General features: G+C 48.7%; 2 protein-coding genes across 8 annotated transcripts in view; one reads left to right on the top strand and one right to left on the bottom strand.

Moving 5' to 3' along the window:
- CINP (cyclin dependent kinase 2 interacting protein) overlaps positions 1 to 18,966 on the top strand; it is a 31,435-nt gene extending 12,469 nt beyond the window's left edge. The window contains exons 6-7 of one of the 5 annotated variants that reach the window (XR_013762284.1): positions 10,140 to 10,784; positions 17,963 to 18,062. Coding sequence is in view for 4 of the 5 variants with exons in the window: in XM_079130126.1 (XP_078986252.1) it covers positions 17,963 to 18,066 (104 nt within the window). In the remaining variant the exon portion in view is untranslated. Of the gene's footprint in view, positions 1 to 4,065; positions 5,331 to 10,139; positions 11,887 to 17,962 lie in introns of those variants that run through there. The other 4 variants (XM_079130125.1, XM_079130127.1, XM_079130126.1 and 1 more) reach the window with 4 other exon arrangements.
- Positions 204 to 21,551, bottom strand: ZNF839 (zinc finger protein 839). 3 transcript variants are annotated; one of them, XM_079130072.1, is made up of 8 exons: positions 21,140 to 21,551; positions 15,362 to 16,234; positions 9,471 to 9,698; positions 6,974 to 7,066; positions 6,165 to 6,314; positions 3,958 to 4,098; positions 3,680 to 3,815; positions 204 to 2,505 (listed from the first exon to the last, which is right to left on the bottom strand). In XM_079130072.1, the coding sequence occupies exons 1-8, from the start codon at positions 21,422 to 21,424 to the stop codon at positions 1,607 to 1,609; spliced, it is 2,805 nt and encodes a 934-aa protein (XP_078986198.1). In that variant the 5' UTR covers positions 21,425 to 21,551; the 3' UTR covers positions 204 to 1,606. The 3 variants fall into 3 exon arrangements, with proteins under 3 accessions (XP_078986198.1, XP_078986200.1, XP_078986199.1); XM_079130074.1 differs by having other exon boundaries at positions 21,486 to 21,526; XM_079130073.1 differs by lacking the exon at positions 9,471 to 9,698.
- Between the last annotated feature and the right edge of the window lie 435 nt (positions 21,552 to 21,986).

Below are 21,986 nucleotides of genomic sequence, written 5' to 3' on the forward strand. Positions count from 1 at the left end.
GAACCCAGGGTGCTCTGTCACTGAGCTACACCCCAGCACTTTTCATTTTATTTCAAGACAGGGTCTTACTAAGTTTCTAGGCTGGCCCTGAACTTGTGATTCTACTATCCTGGCCACCCAAGTAGCCGGGATTACAGGCATGTGCCACTGCACCCAGTTTTGCTTTTGCTCATCTGACTATTTCAAATTAAAAGTACTGTGCATACAAAACAAAGTTCTTTATTAGAAAAATTAATTTCCATTTGTTCATTTTGTACATAAGAAGATCATATCCATTAGAGTGCTATAATGTGTTGCTGTGTTGCAGACCCATCTCTATTGGAAAGCTGCAGACTTGGCTGGCTTCTAGATAAGACAGGGCTCCCGAGGCCCGCTAACTGCTGTCAGTGCTGTGTCTGACACAGAGTGGCACTCAAGGAGTCCACACCTGATGGTGGGTACACTGCTTGCTGTCAGTCTCCTGATTTCAAATCTGTATAGCAGATTTTTTATTACATCAGTTAAATTTACTATCCATTTATAGTATCTCATATATGATAGTGAAATTAAGATATATTGAAATATTCAATAATGTCCTTTAAGCAGACAATGCAGACTGAACAGGGCCATTTCCAAACCAGGTCACATCCCACCTGGCTTCTGTGTCAGTTGCTCAGTGGGGATTAGGAACCATCGTCAGGGAAGAAGCTCTGTCCACAACTGAAGGATCCTCAGAGGAACTCATGGTGCTGTGTGGGACTCTGTGCTAGAATCCTGGCTATAAGTACCCCACTAGCCAGGCTCTCCTAGACTGCTGTGTCTTGCTCAGCTACTGGGCACTCCTGTCCTGCTAGGAAATTTGCCTACCTGTTCCTGCAGAACCCTGGAACCCCACTCTGAGGTCTGAGAGAACAGGCACTGGAAAGGCCCATGAGCCCAGATCTGTCCTTGAGCATGGCCTTCTCTGCTTGGGGTTTCTCCTGACCGTGCACCAGCTGTTCCCTTTGTGTGCTGTCATCTAGTGGGGACAAATCACCTTCCCTTCATGCCCTATAATACAGCCAGGGAAGAAGTCCCAAAGAAAAGAGACCCTAAGAAGTGACTTTCCAAGTGGGACTGGGGTTGCACCTAAGACCCAGCTACCATAGACCACAGTGAGTTGTCCTACCATTTATTTATGCCTCACTTCCTCTCCACAAAATGCAGGTGGAAATGACCTTTCCACTTCTCAACAGCATGCTACCCAGAGTGGGTAGCTTTGTTATTTTTCTAACTGAACCCAGGAGGAGCTTCTAATATAGACCAAGTCTTGTGAAGAAGTGGCATGGCAGGCATGAAGAGAGAAGGGGACATCACTTTTTGGAAATGGGGAGCTGGGCTGATAATCAAGTACTAGTGCAGCAATCTTATAACTGTCACCAAAAGCTCTTAGAGATACATAAGCCATTTGTTATCAGGTAACGTATCTGCCATTACTATGATTTCTATAGAAAAACAGTAGGGTAGACACACATCATACTTCATAAATAGAAGTCTCATTTGTGTCATTGTTCACATTAGAAAAACACACACTGTCTGAAGTAGACCTTCTCTGGATAAAATGCACACAAATCCAAGATGGAGCTTGTCACCGGGAGGGCTCTGTCTCCACAGTGAGGAACGTCTCCACAGTCTCTAGAGGACCCTCTTCTGGTGGACCGATCTGCAGGGCAGGCCCATTGGCATCAGTCACTATGACAATGTCCTCCCCCTGAGACACTATGGTGCCTGGATGGGACAAGATAAGCCCATCAGAAGTCTGAATAAAAATCTGCTCCTGTCCCTGAGACAACATCTGGCACCCACTGGGAATTTCAAATGCCAGGGCTCCCCCTGCAGCCACCACACTCTCCAGTTCTCTCTCGCCAATGTGCACATGTGTCCCACAGGGGACCTGGTTCAAGTCCCCAGCTTGGCTTCCAAGACCCCCTTTAGTTGGCAGTGATCCGTCTGGGCCAGGCTGAGGCCCTGTCTCTGACACAGTCCTGGAGGCACAGTCTACTGGCATGGCATCCATGGGCAAAATCTCTAGTGAAGGGGCCACAGCGTGCCTGGGGCTGACCTGCTGGCAGTTCAGGTGGGAGTCACGCACCTCACCACGGTTCCCTACCTTTGCACTTCCAGACCTGCCAGGCAGCTGGCACTCCCCTCTTCTACCTGATGACAGAGCACCACAGACACCTGGGCTCCTCTGGCTTTCCCCGGTGTTCTGGTCTGCAGAGTGTTCTGGATCATTCTCTTCAGGAAATGCTGCTACCTGGGCTGAAGCCAGGCCTCCAGGCTCTTCTACCTGAGCAGGAAGAGCTGACCACCTGGAGTCCCCACACGGGGGAGCAGAGTGCACAGACCCACTCCTGGCTCTGAAGTCGTCACAGGCTATAAGCTGCTGGCCCACGTGCAGTCTGCTTCTGCCGCCATCAGAGACCGCCATCGCACGGCTCTCCTCAGAGCAGGGAGGGGCGCTCCCACGTGCTGGAGGGGCGAGACCTACATGGTTCGGGAAAAAGGCGAGCTCACGTGTTCCGACCCATTCACCACACTCACCATCCAAACGAACTGGTCCAGATTATGTTTCTTGCAAAGAAACAAAAAACCCAAACTCTCCCAGCTGACAGGCAGCAAATCCTTTTTATATCAGTCCCTAGTGTCTATTGGCAAAGGCAGATTTTGTCATAGAAACATGTTCCAAAAACCATTCAGTTGTTTTATTCTGACGCTGAATAAATGACCAGCAGCTCTTCAACAGAGATGAGCCTGAGAATCACCCAAGAGATTTTTCAAAATATTCTGTCCACACCGATCCCAACCCACTCTCAGACCTCTATTCCCCAGCCCCTGATTTCCAGAACAACCTCCTGGGTGTGGATTTTCGGATCCACACCGTTATGAGACGCTATTCTAGAGTGAGGAAGCCCCCTGACCCAACCCTGGACCTGGGCGCCAGGACAAGGACAGTGCAAGGCACACAGACTCTCAGGAACTGCTGGTTAAACTGAAGGGAATGTAGCACTGACCACTCGGCCTCCACGTGTGGATACAGCCAGAGGAAACAAACCAGCTCAGCAAAGGGGCTGTGTTCCAAACTGGTGCCAAAGAGTTCATCCTCCCCCTGAACCAATCTGCCTTCCCCTGTGGCAGAATTAAACCATGAGTCCTAGGACGGAACTGCCTCTCCCAATTTGAGACCTTAGGATCAGGCAAGGAATCCCATGGCCCTGGGAAGACTGCACAGAGGCATAAAGGCACTGCAGACAGGGTCAGGCTGCAGCCAGAATAAAAGCCAGATTCTGTCTTTCCAAATGTCCAATCTCAGCAGTCAGATGGAAGCAAGCCTCGTGAAAGCCAAGTCACAGGTACACGTGTCTTTGGGATGCATCTCTGTCCAACCCCTCGGGACCACCTGGGTATAACCTACTCACCAGCACCAAGTGACTCTTACTTTTAATAGGGGGTCTAGGAAACCTGAAAGAGCTCAAGATTCACAGGTCATGAACACAGTATGCCAGAACATTGAGAGGTTGGGATAAACCTGAGACCAGAGGGTTCTCTTAAACTCAGCCACAGGGGCACCCAACTCTGAAAAGCGTAAGCCTGGGCACACCTGTTGTGCCACCAGGGCCTCTGAGCACGGCACCCCTCAAACCCACTGAACATGCTTTACCCTCACTGGCAGCTGGGGCATTCAAGGGCGTGGCCTTCTCCTGGCCTCCACTGTGGTCAGCAGGAGACTCAGGGGCATCTGTGCACAGATCATCTCTTCGGGGCCTTTTCGCCATGGCCAGCCCCTGTTCTGCAGCCTGTGAAGAGAAGCCCCTTGGCTGAGGCCAGAAGCAACAGGCAGAGCTGCACCTCTCCCTCCTGGAGACAAGTGTTGTGCACCCTGACCACTAACTCAATGTCAGGCAGACGTGAAGACAGGCCTGCTCAGGACCAGCCTACCTCATTTCCCCAGCACTGGCGGCTGGCTGCCTCTAGCCTCTCCCCTTCTATCTCTTGGCTGGGGTGCTGGCATAGAATGCAGCCTGGCTGTATTTCTTTCTTCCTCAGGAATTCTTCTGTGATTCCTAATGACTCAGCAACCTGAAGAGGAAAAGGCCAGTAGAAATAAGTCTTCCAGTGTGGATGCAGGTCTGCAGAAGCATGTGGACCCATGAGTTGAATTCCTGGCTTTAAGGTTGTAATACCTCTACACAAACATAAAGTCAGAGGGAAAAGCTCCTGATGAAATGGATCATTACCCAAAATAGAAGGTTCTGGGTTAGCTCAATGCCGAAGACTGAATAAATGACACTTTTTAAAACTGTAAACCATGCTCTTTAAGGCTATCACATGCTTACTGTGCTAGTTTGTACCCAGGCACCTTTCTTGCACATTATGCCTTCTTTTTAAAATTCTCCTTAGTCTCTACAGAAAGCAACCCTGCCAGTCACATCCAGATCTTCCTCCCAGGTGGTGGAGAGAGCATGTTGTGGGCCTGAGAAAGCCACACTAGAGCAGTTTCTTCCCAGCTGGGTGACCAGAGGGAGCCAGCAGCTCCCTAAGCCTCCCTCACCTGCCCCGTTGAGGTCAGCTGCCTGGAAGGGTTTTGTGAAGACTGGATCTGATTCCACATGCAAACACCAGATGTGAGGTGTTAAGACACAGTCATGGTCGCCTATCTGGGCCTTATAAGGAGAAGGCCATGGGCATCAGACTGTGGCAGGCACAGAGGGAAGGGCGCCATAAGGCCAACCAGGAAACAGGGCCAGCAGTGTTTAGTGCTGACCAACCTGGAGAGTGACCCATTATAAACGGAGATGCTGTTGCTCCAGAGAGGCTGTGGCACAATCTGAACTGCTACAAAAGAGGATTCTGGTGGGCAGTTTGTACACATCAGCTGTTTCTCAACAGGATACCCACACTTGTTTAGCTTAACAGTTTAAAAAGCACTTAGGTGACTACTGGGAACTGGGGAAGCTACAGAAGGCTTACCAGGAATACATTCCTTTTTTAAAAAAAATCTTCTTAGTTGTCAATGGACCTTTAATTAGTTAATTAATTAATTAATTTATTTATTTATATGCAGTGCTGAGGACTGAATCCAGAGCCTCACATGTGCTAGGCAAGAGCCACAGCCCCAGCCCCCTTATATTTCTGTAATAGTAATTTCAAAAAATAAAGTATAAAGGCTTATTGAGGAATATAGTAAATGATGAATTTGCATAAAAGTAACAATGCAAACCAAAAAAACACCAAAACCCAAAACCAGGAACAGCAGGTGCCTATCAAGAATGGACTGGGCTGGGGAGATAGCTCAGCTGGTAGAGTGCTGGCCTGGCCTTGCAAGCACAAGGCCCCAAGTTTGATCCCCAGTACCGCAAAAAAAAAAAAAAAAAAAAAAAAAAAAAAAGGACCAAGGCTGCACGCCACAGAACAGTCCCTGTGCCCAGCGCAGACGGTGGCAGAGGAAAGAGGGTCAAAGCCATTGGAGCCCTGAGCCGGCTCCACTGCCACATGCACAGCAGTGAGTTTTAAGGAGGGACTACTGCAAGCCATGGCCACACTGGAGCCAGTGAGGACATTCCAGCCAGCCGCCTCTTCCACAGAGGAGCAGAGTGAGGACAGAGGTGTGGGACTGCCAGGGTCAGGGAGGTGCTGCTGCATGGACAGTGGGGCCGGACCCTCGTCCAGTCCTGAGAACAGCCACTGGGTGACGGGACCACACGGTGCATGCTGCGCTCAGCACAGGGTTTTATCCAAAACAATCTCAGCTCAGAACTCTTCCAGGTAAAGAATCCAGTCTAACTAAAGGCGATGTGATGACGCCGAGGACACTGAAATGAGCACTGTGTCCAGACAAGCTGGCGAGACAGCCGCTGGCCACGAACTCAGGTGGAAGCTGGCGCAGAGCAGAGCACAGTGCCTGAGGCCCTGACCCCGACAGCAGGGCAGGAAGGACTCGTGTCTCAGCTTTCTTTTAGCCTATCTGCATGTTTTAGTTTTCCGCAACAGTGTTTACTGCTTTTACAGTAAGGAAACAAAAAGTCCACTGGACGGGAAAAGGCCACCATGGTGGACTCTGATAAGATGTCCCTGCTGAAAACGTCTTTGCTCACAGTCAGCCTTCTTGAGCAGACTAGAGCACAACTGCGGTGGGAGGCTGTTACCTTCACATTGCTTATTTCCAGGGGCTCCTGCGAGCACGGACCAGAACCACCGAGATAATCTTGACACATTTTCTTAACCATGCTATGCAGCTCTTCAAATTCCTTGTACACAGCTGGGAAAAAAGGCTTTGCCAGATGACCTTTCTCAACCTTCATGCAGATGAAGATGACAAAAAGAGTTTAAACCTGAGGCAATGGCACAGAAAGTACAGAAGGAAGAGACCTAGAGAGAAGGACATGGTTCCCCAGCCCTGGAACTGGCTGATGGCGGCACCTCTTTTTCTCCCTGGTGGGTGCCTACTCTATGCTGGCACTGTGCCCGCAGGGTGGACCCACAGAGGAGCTGACCAGAAAGCAAACAATCCTTGGTGAATGGCCACAGAGCTCCAAGGATGGGGAGGCAGGAAGGCCCAAACACAGGCTGGGCCTCCAGCTCCTGCGAGCACGTGCACCTAAGGGGATGCAGCAGCCTCCATGGGAAGCATGGGCACAGGCAGGGCTGCATCTTTAGAGCAGGTGCTGAGAATGCAGAGCCCCAGGGAGGAAGCCAGCCAGGTAGGATGGAGACCCGGCCATTGTCAATCTCCCACACAAAGTTAAATGGTCAAGGGAGTGACAGGTGCTTGCCTGGGATACCCAGCCACATGGATAACGGCCCTGCACCAGGCACTAGTGCTCACTTCAGCCCTGTCCTGGAGAAGGGGAGGATTCCACATGGCCTGGGTCTTCCTCAAATACACAGGAAGGATGTCCTCCTGCATGACTTCAAAGCATCCCCTCCGTGGTTCATAGGCGCCACCAAGACTCACCTTCATCAGAAGGAATTCATACACGGTCACAACCTGAGCCAGCTGAGGCAGGGCCAACTCCACCAGATCCTCCTGGTCACAGTGCTGCAGACACTGCCAAAAGAAAGCATTTGCCACCTCTAAAGCCTGCAAGAATTTCCCAACAGTCAGCAAGTTGGTGCAAATGGTAACATAAGAGGAACTTCTCCCCAAACTCAGCAACTCCAAGCTACGTTCTGCTTCATTAAGCATCTCACTTGTTTGCCCATTAACAAAATGCTGTGGTCAAGTCTGGTCTCAAAGTTTGAGGCCCCCATGACAAGCCCTGGGCACTGAGAGTAGGCCCAGCAGACAGAACATGGCTCTGAGGAAAGTGTGCGCTGCCTGCTGATGCGGGGACAGAAATACAGTCAGGAAACTAGGGCACCAGAGGCTGGCGCAGCACTGTGCAAAAGCAAACAGTGTGAGCAGGATGCAGGCAGATGGACACACTCAGCAGCACCTGGAACTGACAGGCAGGCCGGCCTGGGTGGGAGGGCCTGAGGGTCTGCATTTCCTTCCAGAGGCAGAGTGTGGAGGGAGGTTTCAGTCAGGTCCCTAGGTGGCAGTGCAGGGAACAGAGTGGAGCGGGATGAGGACCCCAGTTGACAACAAGGGTGTGGGCAGGAGGGACAGGGAAGGCACAGTCCACCAGGCTCAGGGCCACAGGATATGGGAAGGGTGGTAAAGGAGGAAGAGATGAGAAAGCCTGGGGTTCCCAGCTTGACTGAGCACCAAGCAGACAAAGCGGCCCCCACACCTAGGGTAGACAGGAAGCCAGTGTGCAGGCTCCGCTCTGACAGGGAAAGCACAGGGGTGCATGGGGCTCCAGGCGCAGATTTCAAATAAGAGATCCAAGGCTCCAGAGAGCAGTCTGAACAGGAAGTAACAAATGAGAGTCTGTAGAGGGAAGGAGGTGTAATAAACCAGGCAGACGAGGGAGGGAGCCCAAGCAGGGGAGCAAAGCAGTGAGGGACGCGGAAGAAGAGCAGGGAGTTCAAGGAGGCTGCGCCACCGGGGCTGGAAGACGGGAGCAGCAGGCAGGGCGTCTCAACTTGTGCTCAATGGCCAAGAGCACTGATGGTGCTGTCAGTGGACGGACGGGTCTGACTGCCCCATTCTCCCCCAGAGCAGGGGCTGTGTCTATCTTGTGCACATTGTCCCCTCCATACCCAAAATGAGGCCTAATATTCGACAGACACCCAGGAAACATATAAATTCATGTCAACTTCTGGGGAAGTTCTCATCTAAGAGTGAAGAATGGTCCTGTTCAAAGCAGTCCTCTACTTCTCTGTGAGACAGATGGGGTTTTATAAATCAAGGTAAAGGTGTCATTATATTGGAGTCACTCCTCTGCAGAGTGACCTGTCCTTGCTGTCTCAGGCACCCTATCATACACTCCCACTCAACAGACACCAAACAACCTGGATTCAAATTCTGAACCCACCTCCTGCCTGCAGTGATCCTGTGCAGGTCGAATGAATGAAAGTAGAGCTGTCCGGGCCAGCAAGGGGGTGCCGGGGCATGGCAGGCTAGTTGCCTTGCAGGAAGTGCTTAGTAAGCAGTAGCTGTTCTCAGGGTCAATGCAGGATTCTAGACAAAGGCAACCTAACTCATACTTCCAAAAATTAATCACCCAAGATTGTCACAATGCAAACCCAAATGGGAATAAAGCTATTCCCCCAGGATTTAAATTAGCTGCTAGAATTGGCAACATTACATCATGCCTTAAGAAACTTCAGGAAACCCACTTCCTCTTGGGAAACCACTTCTGTCCATGGGTCTAGGAGTTTGGTGGCTTTGGGCCCCTTTGGTACTCTGTCCGGGGCCAGTCATCTTGCTAACTTGTCTCATGCTGTCTTGCTATATTTTCCACTTCTTTTTAAGATATTCACCTGGAAAGACTGGGGGTATAGCTCAGTGGTACTTGCCTAGCATGCATAAGGCACTGGCTTCTATTCCCAGGATAGCCCCCCAAAAAAACCCTTCACCTGAATCTGTACCTAACAAGGCAAATCTATATATTATAACCAAAGACAATGTGGATAAATTCAGGGTTCTACTTTTCTAAGCCAAACTAGTTAAATTCAATAAATCTAATTTTTTAGGGAACTGGAATGGAGGGTTCTAAACCTGAAACATTCTTTGAATACCTTGAAATTTTTACAGAAAAAGAGGAATCCATTTCTGTTGTCTTCTGAATTGCTTCCATGTAAACACAGGTCATAATTATTCCAAACTTACAAATGCAAGCAGCTCTTTAGGATGTGGGAAGTCTTATGTTCATTTTAAACAGGTAAGCCCACATGTTATTTCAGATAACACTGCCCTTGAATTGACCACATACTTCATCCAGTATCGAAACAGGTGAACTGCTGAGTTGGTCATGGTGTTTTACTTTTAAATTCAGAAACCTAATAGTGACTTGCTACCTACCACAACAAAGAAAGTGTCCAGAACAGGATGTAAGAGTGACTACCTCCTCCAGCAGGGCTCTGCTCCCTGAGGCACTCTGCCCCATGGACCCTGCAGGGCCTTCATAGGGCTGGGCCGCTCCACTCCTCTGAAGAACAGCTGCATCAGACTCTGCCAGGGTCTCTGAGTCAACCCTTCTTCTAGGTCCTAGGTGCCTCTCTGATCCCAAAGGAGCTGAGTGACTTCCATTTTCTGGTCCAGGTACCAACACCTCTTCTACAGACCGCCCATCCTGGATAGTGTTGCACACCCAAAAATAAATAAAATAGTCACGCTTTCTATAAATCACAATGAAAACCTTGAAGCAGGGAAAACTCAAAAGCAAGGAACTTGCCAGGTTGAGTGGTGCATTCCTGTCATCCCAGCGGCTTGGGAGGCTGAGGCAGGAGGATAGCAAGTTCAAAGCCAGCCTCAGTGACTTAGCAAGGCCCTAAGCAACTTGGTGGAACTCTCTCAAAATAAAAAGGTCTGGGGATGTGCCTCAGCAGGTTAGCTCCCCTGTTTCTATTCTGGAACAAAATTTAAAAAGGATGGGGATACAGCTCTGTGGTAGAATGCCCTTGGGTTCAATTCCCAGTATAAAACAACAACAACAACACCCCTGCAAAAAAAAAAACAAAAACAAAAACAAGGAACTTGCTGAATTGTCTTTTTCCTTTTTTTTTTTTGGCAGTGCTGGAGATGGAACCCAGGACCCTGCCAGGCCAAGTGCTCAACCACTGAGCTGCCTCTAGCCCACTGATTTCCTCTTTAATCAAAATTCTTGAACTGTAATCAGTGTATCTTAAACTTTCCTTTTGGATGCCAGATGATTATTAGCCAGCCCATTAGTTTGGGCTGACACACCACAACCCTGGGTGTGGATCAAAACGAAGTAAGAAACTTCTCTAATGTGACCATCACCTTGAAAATGAACCTGGGGCTGAGAGTGCTCTGTGGTTCAGCATGTGCTTCTCAGGTTCAAGGACCTGCGCTCAAGTGCCATCACCAAAGGAAAAAAATCAGCCTGCGCTTTGTTTCTTACACATTGCTTCACATATTTTTTTATTGGGTATATTACAAATATCATGAAATACATCCTGGGAAGCATAAATTTCAATGGATTAAATATATCACAAGAGTGTGAAGCCCTCACCACTAATTCCAGTTCATTTTCATCAGCTCAGAAAGAATTCACGCCTCATCCCCACCCCACATCCTACAGAGCCTGCAGTCACTAATCTATTTTCTGTTTTCATGGATTGGCAGGGCTTTTGGAGAGAATCCTGGATCTGACATTGTCCAGCAACTTCCTCATTGCCAATTCCTGCCTCTGAAAGTGAAAATGGGAACCCCAATATACCTCCAGGACAGCGGTAGGGCCCACTGAGCTGACAGAAGGAAGGCGCTTGATGTGGCACTGGGCACACAGCATTGTGTCCCCTTAGTTCTTTCTTTTTCTTTTTGGTTGTTGGTAGACCTTTATTTAATTTATTTATTTATATGTGGTGCTGAGGATCGTACCCAGTGCCTCATACATGCTTGGCAAGTGCTCTACCTCTGAGCTACAGCCCCAGTCCCACCCAGTTGTTTCTTTATTTTTGCCTTTGAGACAGTCACTATGTTATCCAGGCTGGGCTTGAACTCCTGGGCTCAAACCGTCCCCCTGCTGCATCCTCCCAAGCAGCTGGACTACAGCACTGGCCCCTGCACCCAGCTGCCCTTAACTCTTAAAGAACTTCCCCTTCAAATCTTCATTGCAATGGAAGTTTTAGGAGGAACACAGGGTTTCCCTATGGCTTTAAGTACCACATGGCCCTCAGGAAGGGACAGATACATGTGTATGTCCTCTAACAGGAGGAAGGAGAGATCTCCTGGACCTCACAGCCTCCCTGGCCATCATTCCCAAGGCCAGGGCCTGTACTCAGGAAGTCCAACACCTAGAAGCTACTGTGGTATAGGATTTCATACTGAGGGAAGCTGAAAGTGCCAGCAAGTCTGGTCCTCTAATGTATCTGAGGAAGTCCTGGGTCATCCTTCCTGACTAATGATGATCCTTTTTCTCTCAAATGTCCAGGATGATAAAGTATGTGGTCATTGTAAAGGAAAAATATAGGTTCCTGGTTGGAACAGACCCATTACAAGAGACAGACGGACAAGAGAAAAACAAATGAGTTTACTAGCAGGCATGTTTTTTTTCTTTTTCTCCCTTTCCATACTAGGGGTTGAACCCTAGGGCACTCCATCACTAGCTACATCTCCAGTCCTTTTAAATTTTATGTTTTGAGATGGATCTTGTTAAGTTGCCCACGTTGGCCTTGAACTTGGGATCCTCCTGCCTCAGTCGCTGGGATTACAGGTGTGCACCAACACTCGGGCTAACGAGTATATTTTATATGTACGTGGGAGACGCCCAGAGAATAAATGTTCTCAAAGATGTGTTTTGGAATCCTTGCATTTACAGCATCTTCGAATTTTTAGAGAAGTGACATGACACAGGGAAAGGAGGGCATGACAACTTGAGGGAAGGCAGGTGATAGGTAGACCCAGGTTCAAGCTTGTTAGCGTCCACTCCTCTGCTTTCCCTCCAGGCCGAGGAGGGTGTAAAGCTCTCCTCAGTAGCTGACCTTTGTTCCCCTCGGTAGAAGAGGGCAGAATGTCTTGTCTTTCCAAATCTACTCCTGCTTTTAGACAAACAAGGGGGCAGAGACCATGCCCCAACTTCTTCAGCTCCACATTCTTCCTGTCTTGAGGAGCTACATCCTGATCTGCATCACCCTGGCCCAAGAAAAACTGCCTTTTCCAAGGTAGAGATTTACCAGGTGAGGGAGCCACAGAACCTCCTAAAAGAGGCAGCCTAGTCCAGGGTGGTTTCAATGTCAGAAAACCTGGCTTTAATTCTCCTGTAGATGCGGAGCTAGATGTGCTGCTCCGGGGTGGGCCAGGCACCTCCTGAGCCTCGTCTACCTTATCAACAGCAGGAACTACTGGATCTGCTTTGGGTGCTCTCACAGCATCAGGGAAATGCATGCTATAATCCTTGCACGGGGCCTGCCCAAGGGTCATGCTGTAAATGGTGGTGTTGTTTTATTATTGAAATCAATGTTCTAGGGATGCCATTTTTGAATCTTAACACAGGGCTATTCCATGGTTCTACCACTGGACCTTGATACTGATCTTCTGGGCCCAGTGTCTATACAGGCCTCCAGGTACTAATCTGTAAGCCACAGTTGCCAGCAGTCCCCACGGCCCTCAGAAATGCGCCACACCACAGGGAATGAGGGGGCAAGCAGGCAGCCATATATTTTGCATATTTTCCAACTCACTGAAGCCACAAATGTCCACCAAAGAATCACACTGATTCCAGTACTGTTTCCTCTAATGTTTCGGAAATAAGAAATTATAATATGCCTGTAATTTCCTAGTTGAAACCCCGGGTAACCCAAAAAGTTACAGCCAATACAAATCAAAGGCAAAGGAAGCCGGGTACAGTGGAGCACACCAGTAATCCCAGCCACTCAGGAAGCTAAGGCAGGGGGATTGCAAGTTCCAGGCCTGCCTCAGCAACTTAGCAAGACCCTGTCTTAAACATAAAATAAAAAGGGCTGGGATGATAATGGTAGAACACCCCAGGTACCCCTAGTACTACCAAATGTATTTTGATATAATACATCAACAAATTGACTAGACTTTAGTTAGAGAGGATAAGAAAAAGGAGAAAACTCAAATCACTAAAATTAGAAATGAAAGCAGGGACGCTGCTACTGATTCTCAGGGGACAAGGAATCCACAGGGGAAGAGTATAAACAGCTGTACACCAATGAACTGGATACTGATTCTATAGGGGAAAAGGAATCACGGGGAAGACTAAGAACAGCTGCACACCAACAAACTGAAGAACCCAGGTGAAATGGAAAAATCCCTGGTAACATAGAACCCACCAAGACTGAATCACAAAGAAACTAACAATCTGAATACACCTATAACAACTCATGAGGAGACTGAAGCAGTGATCCAAAACTTCCTGATAAAGAAAAGCCCTGGACCTGATGCTTTCACTTGTGAATTCTATCAAACATTTATAAAAGAACTAACATGAATCCTTCTAAAACTATTCCCCCAAAAAATAACGAGGGGAAACTCCCTAACTCATTTTGTGAGGCCAGCATTACCAAAGCCAGACAAAAGACACCACAAGAAAATGACATGACAGTATTTCTGATGGACATTGGTACAAAAGTCCTCAACAAAATACTAGTAAACTGAATTCAGCAGCATATTTACAGGAATGACTGCCAAGTGGGATTTATTCCTAAAAAACGAGTATGGCTCAGTATATGAAAACTGATCAATGTATTACACCATGTAACAGAGTAAAGAAAAAACCCACATGGTCATCTCAGTTGATGCAGAAAAAGCACTGACAAAATTCAACACCTTTTCATGATAAAAAACTCAACAAACTAGGAATAGAAACTATTCAGCATAACAAAAACCATATATGAAAACCCAAGCAAACAAACACCACACTACATGGGGAAGGTTGAGAGACTCTCATCTAAGATCAGGAACAGGGTAGGGATACAGGCTTTTGTCACTTTTATTCAACGCAGTGCTGGAGGCTCTAGATAGAGAACCTAAGGGGAAAAAAACTTACCATAAACTATAGTAACCAAACCAGTGTGGTGCTGCCATGAAGGTAAGACATACTGACCAGTGGAATACCACAGAGTGCAGAAACTGACCCTAACAGGTTGGTCAAAGGATTTTCCCCTCAGGAACAAAGAGGTGTGAAGCCAAATGATTTTTTTGTTTCCTTGCAATACTGGGGATTGACCCAGAGGCCCTCTACCACTGAGCTACATCCCCAGTCCTTTTTATTTTGGGAGTGGGTCTAAGTTGCCCAGGCTGGCCTTGAACTTGCAACCCTCCTGCCTCAGCCCCCAGAGTCTGGGATTATAGGCATGTGCCACTGCACCTGCAGTCAAATAATTATATATATATATATATATATATATATATATATATATATATATATCCATAAACTACAGTAGTAGTAGTATATATATACACATATATATTAATTGTAGATGGACATAGTACCTTTATTTTATTCATTTATTTTTATGTGGTGCTGAGGATTGAACCCAGTGTCTCACACGTGCTAGGCAAGTGCTCTACCACTGAGGCCACAGCCCCAATCCCATCAAATAACTTTTGACAAGAGTGTCAATCCTATTCCAAGGGAAGCTGGGAAACCTGGATACCCAGAAGCAAAAGAACAGAGTTGGACCCTACCTAACTATCAAAAGCTAACTCAAAATGCACCAAAGGCCTCAATGAAAGACCTAAAACCACGAGCTTCTCAGAGGAAAACCTAGGTAGGGCAGAGACCTTATGACATTGGGTCTGGCAGTTATTTCTGGGATATGGCACTAAAGGCAACAAAAGGAAAACAGACAAATAAAACTTCATGAAAAAATGTTAGAATTGTGTTACAAAAGCCACTCACAGGGCAGGGTGCGGCGGCACACCGTGATCCCAGTCACTCAGGAGGCTGAGGTAGGAGGATCCCAAGTTCCAGACCAGCCTGGAAAACTTCTAGAGACCCCTACCTCAAAATAGTAAGTAAAAAGGGCTGGGGATGTAGCTCAGTGGTAGAGCACCCCTGGGTTCAACCCCCAGCACTGCAAATAAAAAGCAAAACAAATCAAATGAAAACCTGGTGGCTGGGTTCCATAGAAGGTGCCCACCTAATGCAGCTGCTGGGCGGGGAGCACTCACCTGCTTGGCAGCAAGGCAGACCCTCACTATGAGGGTGTGGGCATGAAATCCCATCACACACTGCAAGGGTCAACTCAAGGATGGTGGGCAGGAAGGGACACGGGTAAGGACAGTCACCGAACATCAACTTACCTGTGCTGACTCTGCCCCTTCCTCAGGTGGAGCAGCTGGCATGGGCTGCTCTGGAGAGGTCAGGCCTCCGGCCCCTGCCTCCATGCATCCCAGGGACAGGCTCCAGTCAGTCTTCTCAGGCAGCCGTGTATCAGGCTCCACCTGGCCGTGGCCTGGGTTCAGTTTAAAATGCCGGGCCAGTCCCCCCTTTCCTATGTATGACTTGTCACAAGTCTGACACTGAAAGGTCTTGGGCCTCAGGCTACAGCTCGATAAGTCAAAGAGAGCCTGTTTCTCCCTCTGGCTTTCCTCTTCTTCTACACTCAGTTCTGAATAGTCATCGGAATCCGACAGGTGACCGTCAGCCAAATCCTCTGTTTTGATAAATTTGTAGTCTCTAGCTTTGTACTTAGGAGGTCGAGATATCCGTCCAGAACGGGTTTGTACCTTGAAAGATTTTTTTAGTTTCTCAGCACGTTTCGTGTGCAAGCTGGAAATAAGTAAACGTGAACTGGAAGGAACAGATGTCCTGGGGGGCAGGTGAGAGGCTGTCAAAATGGTCAACTGGTCGCCCTGGTCACCTGGAGCCTGGGAGGCCTTGACTCTCTTTGGAGGGACTGGCTGAAGGGCAGGCAGGGGCCTCTGTACAAACACCCTAGGAGCAGGTGGGCGAGGTGAGCTTCTGAGGAAGCACAGCTGTGGCCCGGACCTCCTGAGGGGCTGTCCCCTGAGCAGCTGAGGGCCAGCCAGACACAGCCCCACCAGGCTGGAGCTCCTCCCTGGAGACTGGCTCTGTCTTGATGTTTGGGGCTGGATGGTGGCCAGTGGTGGCATTGGCCTTTCCTGACCTTTCGTGTCTCCAGGTGTCACCTTGATACAAATGGCTTCTAGTTGCTTAAATACAGAAAGAAGAAGAACAGCATTATGCTTATGGATATTTCTGTAATCATCACAAATCTACTATTGAAACTCTAATTTTACATCTTATATATAAAGTCTATGTCCTACATCTATAGTGTTTACAGCAATTTTCCAAACCTTTCTGAACATAGAGCACAGGGATACATGTTACACCACAAACAAGTATATCTACCAAAACGCTGTGAACACAAAGTAACAGACATTCACCACCTGACATAGATGCCCTTTGACGCTATTCAGTCCAGTTTTTTGGTTTTTTGTACTGGGGATATAAGCCAGGGGTGCTTTACCACTGAGCAGCAGCACATCCCCAGCCCATTTTATTTTTTATTTTGAGACAGGGTCTAAGTTGATTAGGGCCTCACTAGGCTGAGGCCTTGAACTTGGAATCCTCCTGTCTCTCCCTAGTTACTGGGATTACAGATGTGCACCACTGCACCTGGCAATCTACATCATTACGAAAAAAAATACTAGTCACAAACTACTAAACTGATTTCATGACTCATTAAGAAATAATGTCTTGCTTTAGTTTTACCCATGTGATTTCACTTGGACTTTTTAGTACTGTACTCGAAACTGGACTCAATGCAATGTGAGCTCATTTTGTTGTTATGGTGCTGGGGATGGAATCCAGGGCCTCGGACATGTTGGATAAGCGCTCTACACCGAACTTATTCCCAGCCCTGTGCCAGTGAGTTCATTAACCCCTCATCCCATAAAAAAGGTTTGAATGAAATTCTGAAAGCAAAAAAGCCATAAAAAACAAAGTAACCATCTGGGTCCTTATCACCCACTTTTAAAGGCAACACAAGTGATTTACAAAGCCCTCTGAAATCCATCCAACCTGCATGCCCTTTTCTTCACCATATCCCAAATGCACTGTTCATTCTTGTGTTTTTTTTTTTTTTTTTTTTTTTTTTTTTTGCGGTGCTGGGGATTGAACCCAGAGCCTTGTGCTTGCGAGGCGAGCACTCCACCAACTGAGCTATCTCCCCAGCCCATTCTTGTGTATTTTTAAGATTCAAACTTCATGTGACTATCTCCAAAAATTATTAAGTTTCGACATGCTTTTAAACTTTATATAAATAAAATCATCTCCTGTAACTTGGGCATTTTCAAGTTATCTTCATTCCTATCTTGCTATGAGACATGCATCCACGTTGCACTCGAGGCATTCATTTTCTCCATGCTGAGTGCACTATTCTCCTGTTGATGGACAGGTAGGTATCACTCTATTCTGGTCTGCTTTAAAATATCACGGTGTATATGTATACATGTGTGAGTTTCTCCAAGTACACATATCTAGGAGAGGGGCTTCGTACCTTCAACAAGTTTTTCTTTTTAATGATACCCAACAAAATTTTAAATGCATGTGCTTTTTGATCCAGTAATTTTTTTGCCTTTTTTTTTTTTTTTTGTATTCCATTAAAATATCAAGCGCACATGGGCACAAGGATGTATGTTCTAGGAGGTTCAAGACAGTACTCACTGCCTGTAAGTCGCTAGGGGAACGGGTGGGAGCAGGACAAGACTCCTGCCCTCACAGAGCACAAATAATGAGTTTTTCACAGGGAGGAAGGTGGCAAACATCATCCAGAGTTTTTCAACTTTGGCACAAGTACACTTCAGACTGGTGATTCTTTGTTGTGTAGGGCTGGGCTCTGTAGGAAGCTGAGCACCACCTCTGCCTTCACCCTTCAGATGCAGTGTGGCACCCCCAAGTTGTGACCATCAAAAATGTCTCCAGTTGTTGCCGAAGGTCACTACCCTGTGGAGCAAAATCACCCTTGGTTGAGAAGCACTGATCTGGGACACCAACGGGTCCTCTTTTGGACTCAATCCTCTGCCAATGAAGGATCAAAAATGTCATCACACAGGGCAGAATAAAAACCCTCATTGAAATCAAGCTGGAGCATATCTCTTATCTCTATTTGCAAACAGCAGAGATGATTTGGCATTTTGGTTTATGGTTTTGGTGTACGGGCTGGTGTCAGTGTCCCATGAATCCCCAATTCCTGGGCTACCTGTGACTCACTGATGACTGTTTCATTTATCCTTCAATAACTATTATGTTTCCTTTTACTATTAGTCAGAGTATTTTTCTAAGCTTTTGATATATTACCGGATAATGGCATCATCATATTGCATTCACACACCAAGTCCTATTGTTTTAGGATGACCAGCAGCAGAAGTAGTCACATAATTTATTTATCTGCTATTCAGACTGACTGACCATGTGGATATTATACTTAATAATTCACTATATGTGTATTTCATTCTGCAAACTTTTACTAAGCATCTCTGGTGCCTATTCATAACCAGTAGCCAAGCCTGTCTCACACCTGAGCTAACGGGCGGTTTCCTCTGCCCTACCTCAGTCCCTGCAGACCTGCTAGATGAGATTGGCTGGGGTGGAGCCACTACATGTGTCCTTTCAAAATTTCCACTGATACTGAAAGCATGCGGGGCCCCCCGGAACAGGCAGGTGAAGCAGATAGGAAAATGGTGACACCATGGCACAACAGATGTGGTAAGCAGCAGAACAGACTGAAGGTGGTGGCTTGCCAGAGGAGAGCTCTCACGGGCATCTAGAAGGCTGCAGAGCTCCTGCCAGGTGAGAAGGGCACACTAGTTGTAAGGAAAGACCTGAGCCAACATACGTGCTGAACAACAGAAAAAAAGGGCACAGTGGTGAGTGGAACTGGATGTTTCTGTGGGAAGATGGGCCAGGTGGGAACCCTGATCTGACCCAGAGGAGTGTGTCTGATCCACATTATGCCCCACAGTGAACCTCTGATCCTTCTGCCCTGGCTGTCTCAAGGCACCCCCGCCCCATCTTTGGCATTTTCATCTTGAACCCACTCTTCCAGATCTAGTTCAGATACCACCTCTTAGCATTAGCTTTGGATCCCCTCAGTCAAACCTAATAATCTCCCTTTCTCTTAAAGGCACTTAGTTCTTTATGCATATCTCCAGGTTTTTTACCTCGGTTGGAAGTTATCTGGGTCACGCTTTACCTCCTATTAGTTCATAAACTCTTCAGGGGCAAGATACACACCTGGTTTGCCTTTGTGGCCTCCATGGTACAGTGGAGGTTGAGAGATTATTAGCAGAATGGGCCATAAAGTTACATTATTTTGAGTGCAGGTGAAATCTATACCATTCCCATTAGATTAGCTACAGAATAAAATCCTTTTTGATCTACCTCCCTCCACCCAGCCCCATGTTGGAGATTGAACCCAGGGGTGCTCTACCATTGAACTACATCCCCAGTCCTTTTTATATTTTGAGATAGATCTCACTAAGCTGCTGAGGCTAGCCTCAAACTTTGGATCCTCCTGTCTCAACCTCCTGAGTAGCTGGGATTACTGATGTATGCCACCACTCCTGGCTTAGGACACAATTCTATCAGGCTTCCTAACCTTGACAGAATTTACTTTCATTTGATGGAACATGTGTCATTGTTGGACTCATTCTAAAGTTGCCATACCAAATCCAAAAAGTAGTGTGTGGTGAGAATACAGGCTCTGGAGTGTAGCTGCACCTGTGGGACCTTGGTTAAAGTCACCCAACCTCTCTGAGCTTGTTCTCAACATGGAAAATGCTGATACAAAAGCATTATTGCTCCCAGTGGCTTGGGAGGCTAAGGGAGGATCACAATTTCAAAGTCTGCCTCAGCAATTTAGTGAGGTCCTAAGCAACTTAGCGAGACCCTGTTTCAAAGAAAGAAAGAAAAGAAAAAAGCATATTGCATGGATGCTGAGAACTAGGCAGCTCAGTAAAGTGCCTGGTTCAGAGTAGGGGGTGTGTAAACAGCAGGAGTCACTAGATGGTGGCTGTGCCAGATGGTGCCATGCAGAATTTGGTTCTTCAGAAGAGTACAGCCAGAAAGCTTATGCAGTGAACCATCATGGATGCATTTCTCAGAGCAAAATAGGAATGAAAATAACTTGAAAATGCCAAGTTACAGGAGATGATTTCACTTATATAAAGTTTAAGAACATGTCGAAACTTAATCATTTTTGGAGATAGTCACATGAAGTATGAATCTTAAAAATACACAAGGGAGTCAAAGCCCAAAGAGGTTGTTATGCAAGGTCACATCTCCAGCAATGTTGGGCACTATCATACTTGTCTTCCCAAACTATAACAAGATAGCTCTCCAGTCTTGATGACAACTGGGTACAGCCAGCCCCAAATCACTCAGGGAGGGGAAAAAAAGTCGAAGACTGTTGATTCTATTTTGCAGCCTATTTACTGGAAGCACCTCTCTTCTTCCGGCAATTTTGAGATGAAAAGCACAGTCATATACAACCCTGGCAGGAAAGGGGGATGTGATTTTACACATGACGTGCGGCTACTTTCTAGTGCCAACTCCCCCAGCGGCCAAGAGCTCTGTGACCCGGGAAACGAACCAGCGGGAGAGGACGCTCTGTGGTAGCGCGCTTTCACGTGTTCCATTCACTCACTGGCGCTGCTGGGCACTGGGGTTACAATTCGCCCCTACCACTCAGGTGCCAATTCGTACAGCAAGCTACTACGATGTGCTTCCTTCTCGCCCAAGTCTGGGTCTTGGCGCTCGCTCTGCTTTCCACCCTTTTACTCCACTCGGGACTCAGCTCCAGGGTCGGGGACCACCCAATGGAAGGCAGCCCCCTTTCACCCGCAGACCCCGCCTTAGCTCTGCACCGGGCGGCAGCTCCCGGAGCTCTCGAGCGCCCGACGGATGCTGAACCAAGGGGCAGAGGCCGGTAAGAGCCAGGCGGCGCGGAGGAGCCGTGCGCAGGGCGGAGCAGGCCGCTCCGGCCCGGCCGCTCCCAGGCGAGCCTGCGCCCCCGCCGGGCCTCGGTTTCCCCCGCGTCCCTCCCAGCGCCTCACCTGGGGCGGCAGCAGGCGCGGCGGGCGCGGGGGCTCGGCGCCGGGAGCCCGCTTCAGGGCGGCCTGCTGGGCCGCGTCCCGCAGCCGCCGCGCCGCGTCCTGCAGCAGGAAGGGCGGCGGCGGCTCGGCGGGCGGCTGCGCCTTCGTCACCTGCTCCAGGACCCGCCGCAGCTGCTCGGGGTCCAGCGGGGCCACGCGCGCCGCGCTGCCGCCCTGGCCCGGAGGAGCCCGGCCGCCGCCGCCATCCCCGCTGCCACCCTCCGGCCCCGGCTCCGCGTCCGCCATGCCGGCTGAACGGGGACTCGAACCCGTGTCGCCGAGCGACGGCGGCGAGAATGTGCGTCACCTGGGAAAGCGACGGGCTACGAGTGCCGGGCGGGCCAAGACACCCCGGAAGGCGGCCGCGCTGGGGCGGGGCATCGCGGCCGGGCGCGCCGCCGCTGGAGTCCTGTTTCCTTTCTTGAGTTTTCGGCGCTGGAACCTCGGCTTCCGAATGCTCGCGAGCGCCTCGCCCCCGAGCTGCCACCCCCGGCCCAGGATTGTTCCTTAACTCTCAGACGTCACCTCCAGGAGCTGCCCGGGCTGCCCCCGGCCGAGGTCTCCCGGAACCCCCGGCCCAGCGCTTACCGCGCCTTCCAGGTGTTAACGCCACCCTGCACCGGACTCACCCGAGGGCCTGCCTGCGATTGTGGATTCCGGGCTCTTCCCCGAGACGGCCCAGTGTTCGCATTTTTAATGAGAATCAACCCCCTGGTTGTTGCCAGATTGGCCTACGGCAGCCCTACCTGCCCACGCAGACTGGGCACATCTGGAGGGCAGGGGTGCTAGTCACGCACTCGGTGCCCGA

Source organism: Sciurus vulgaris (genome assembly GCF_902686455.1).
Source record: "Sciurus vulgaris genome assembly, chromosome: 2".
Classification (NCBI taxonomy): domain Eukaryota; kingdom Metazoa; phylum Chordata; class Mammalia; order Rodentia; family Sciuridae; genus Sciurus; species Sciurus vulgaris.

Excerpts from the sequence above, each read along its gene's own strand:
- ZNF839 (XM_079130072.1), bottom strand. The coding sequence starts at position 21,424 with ATGGCGGACGCGGAGCCGGGGCCGGAGGGTGGCAGCGGGGATGGCGGC. Across the intron at positions 7,067-9,470 it reads GCAGAGCCCTGCTGGAGGAG|TGTCTGCAGCACTGTGACCA; the intron begins GTAGTCACTCTT and ends TTCTTTTGGCAG. Across the intron at positions 4,099-6,164 it reads TGGAAATAAGCAATGTGAAG|GTTGCTGAGTCATTAGGAAT; the intron begins GTAACAGCCTCC and ends TTTCCTCTTCAG.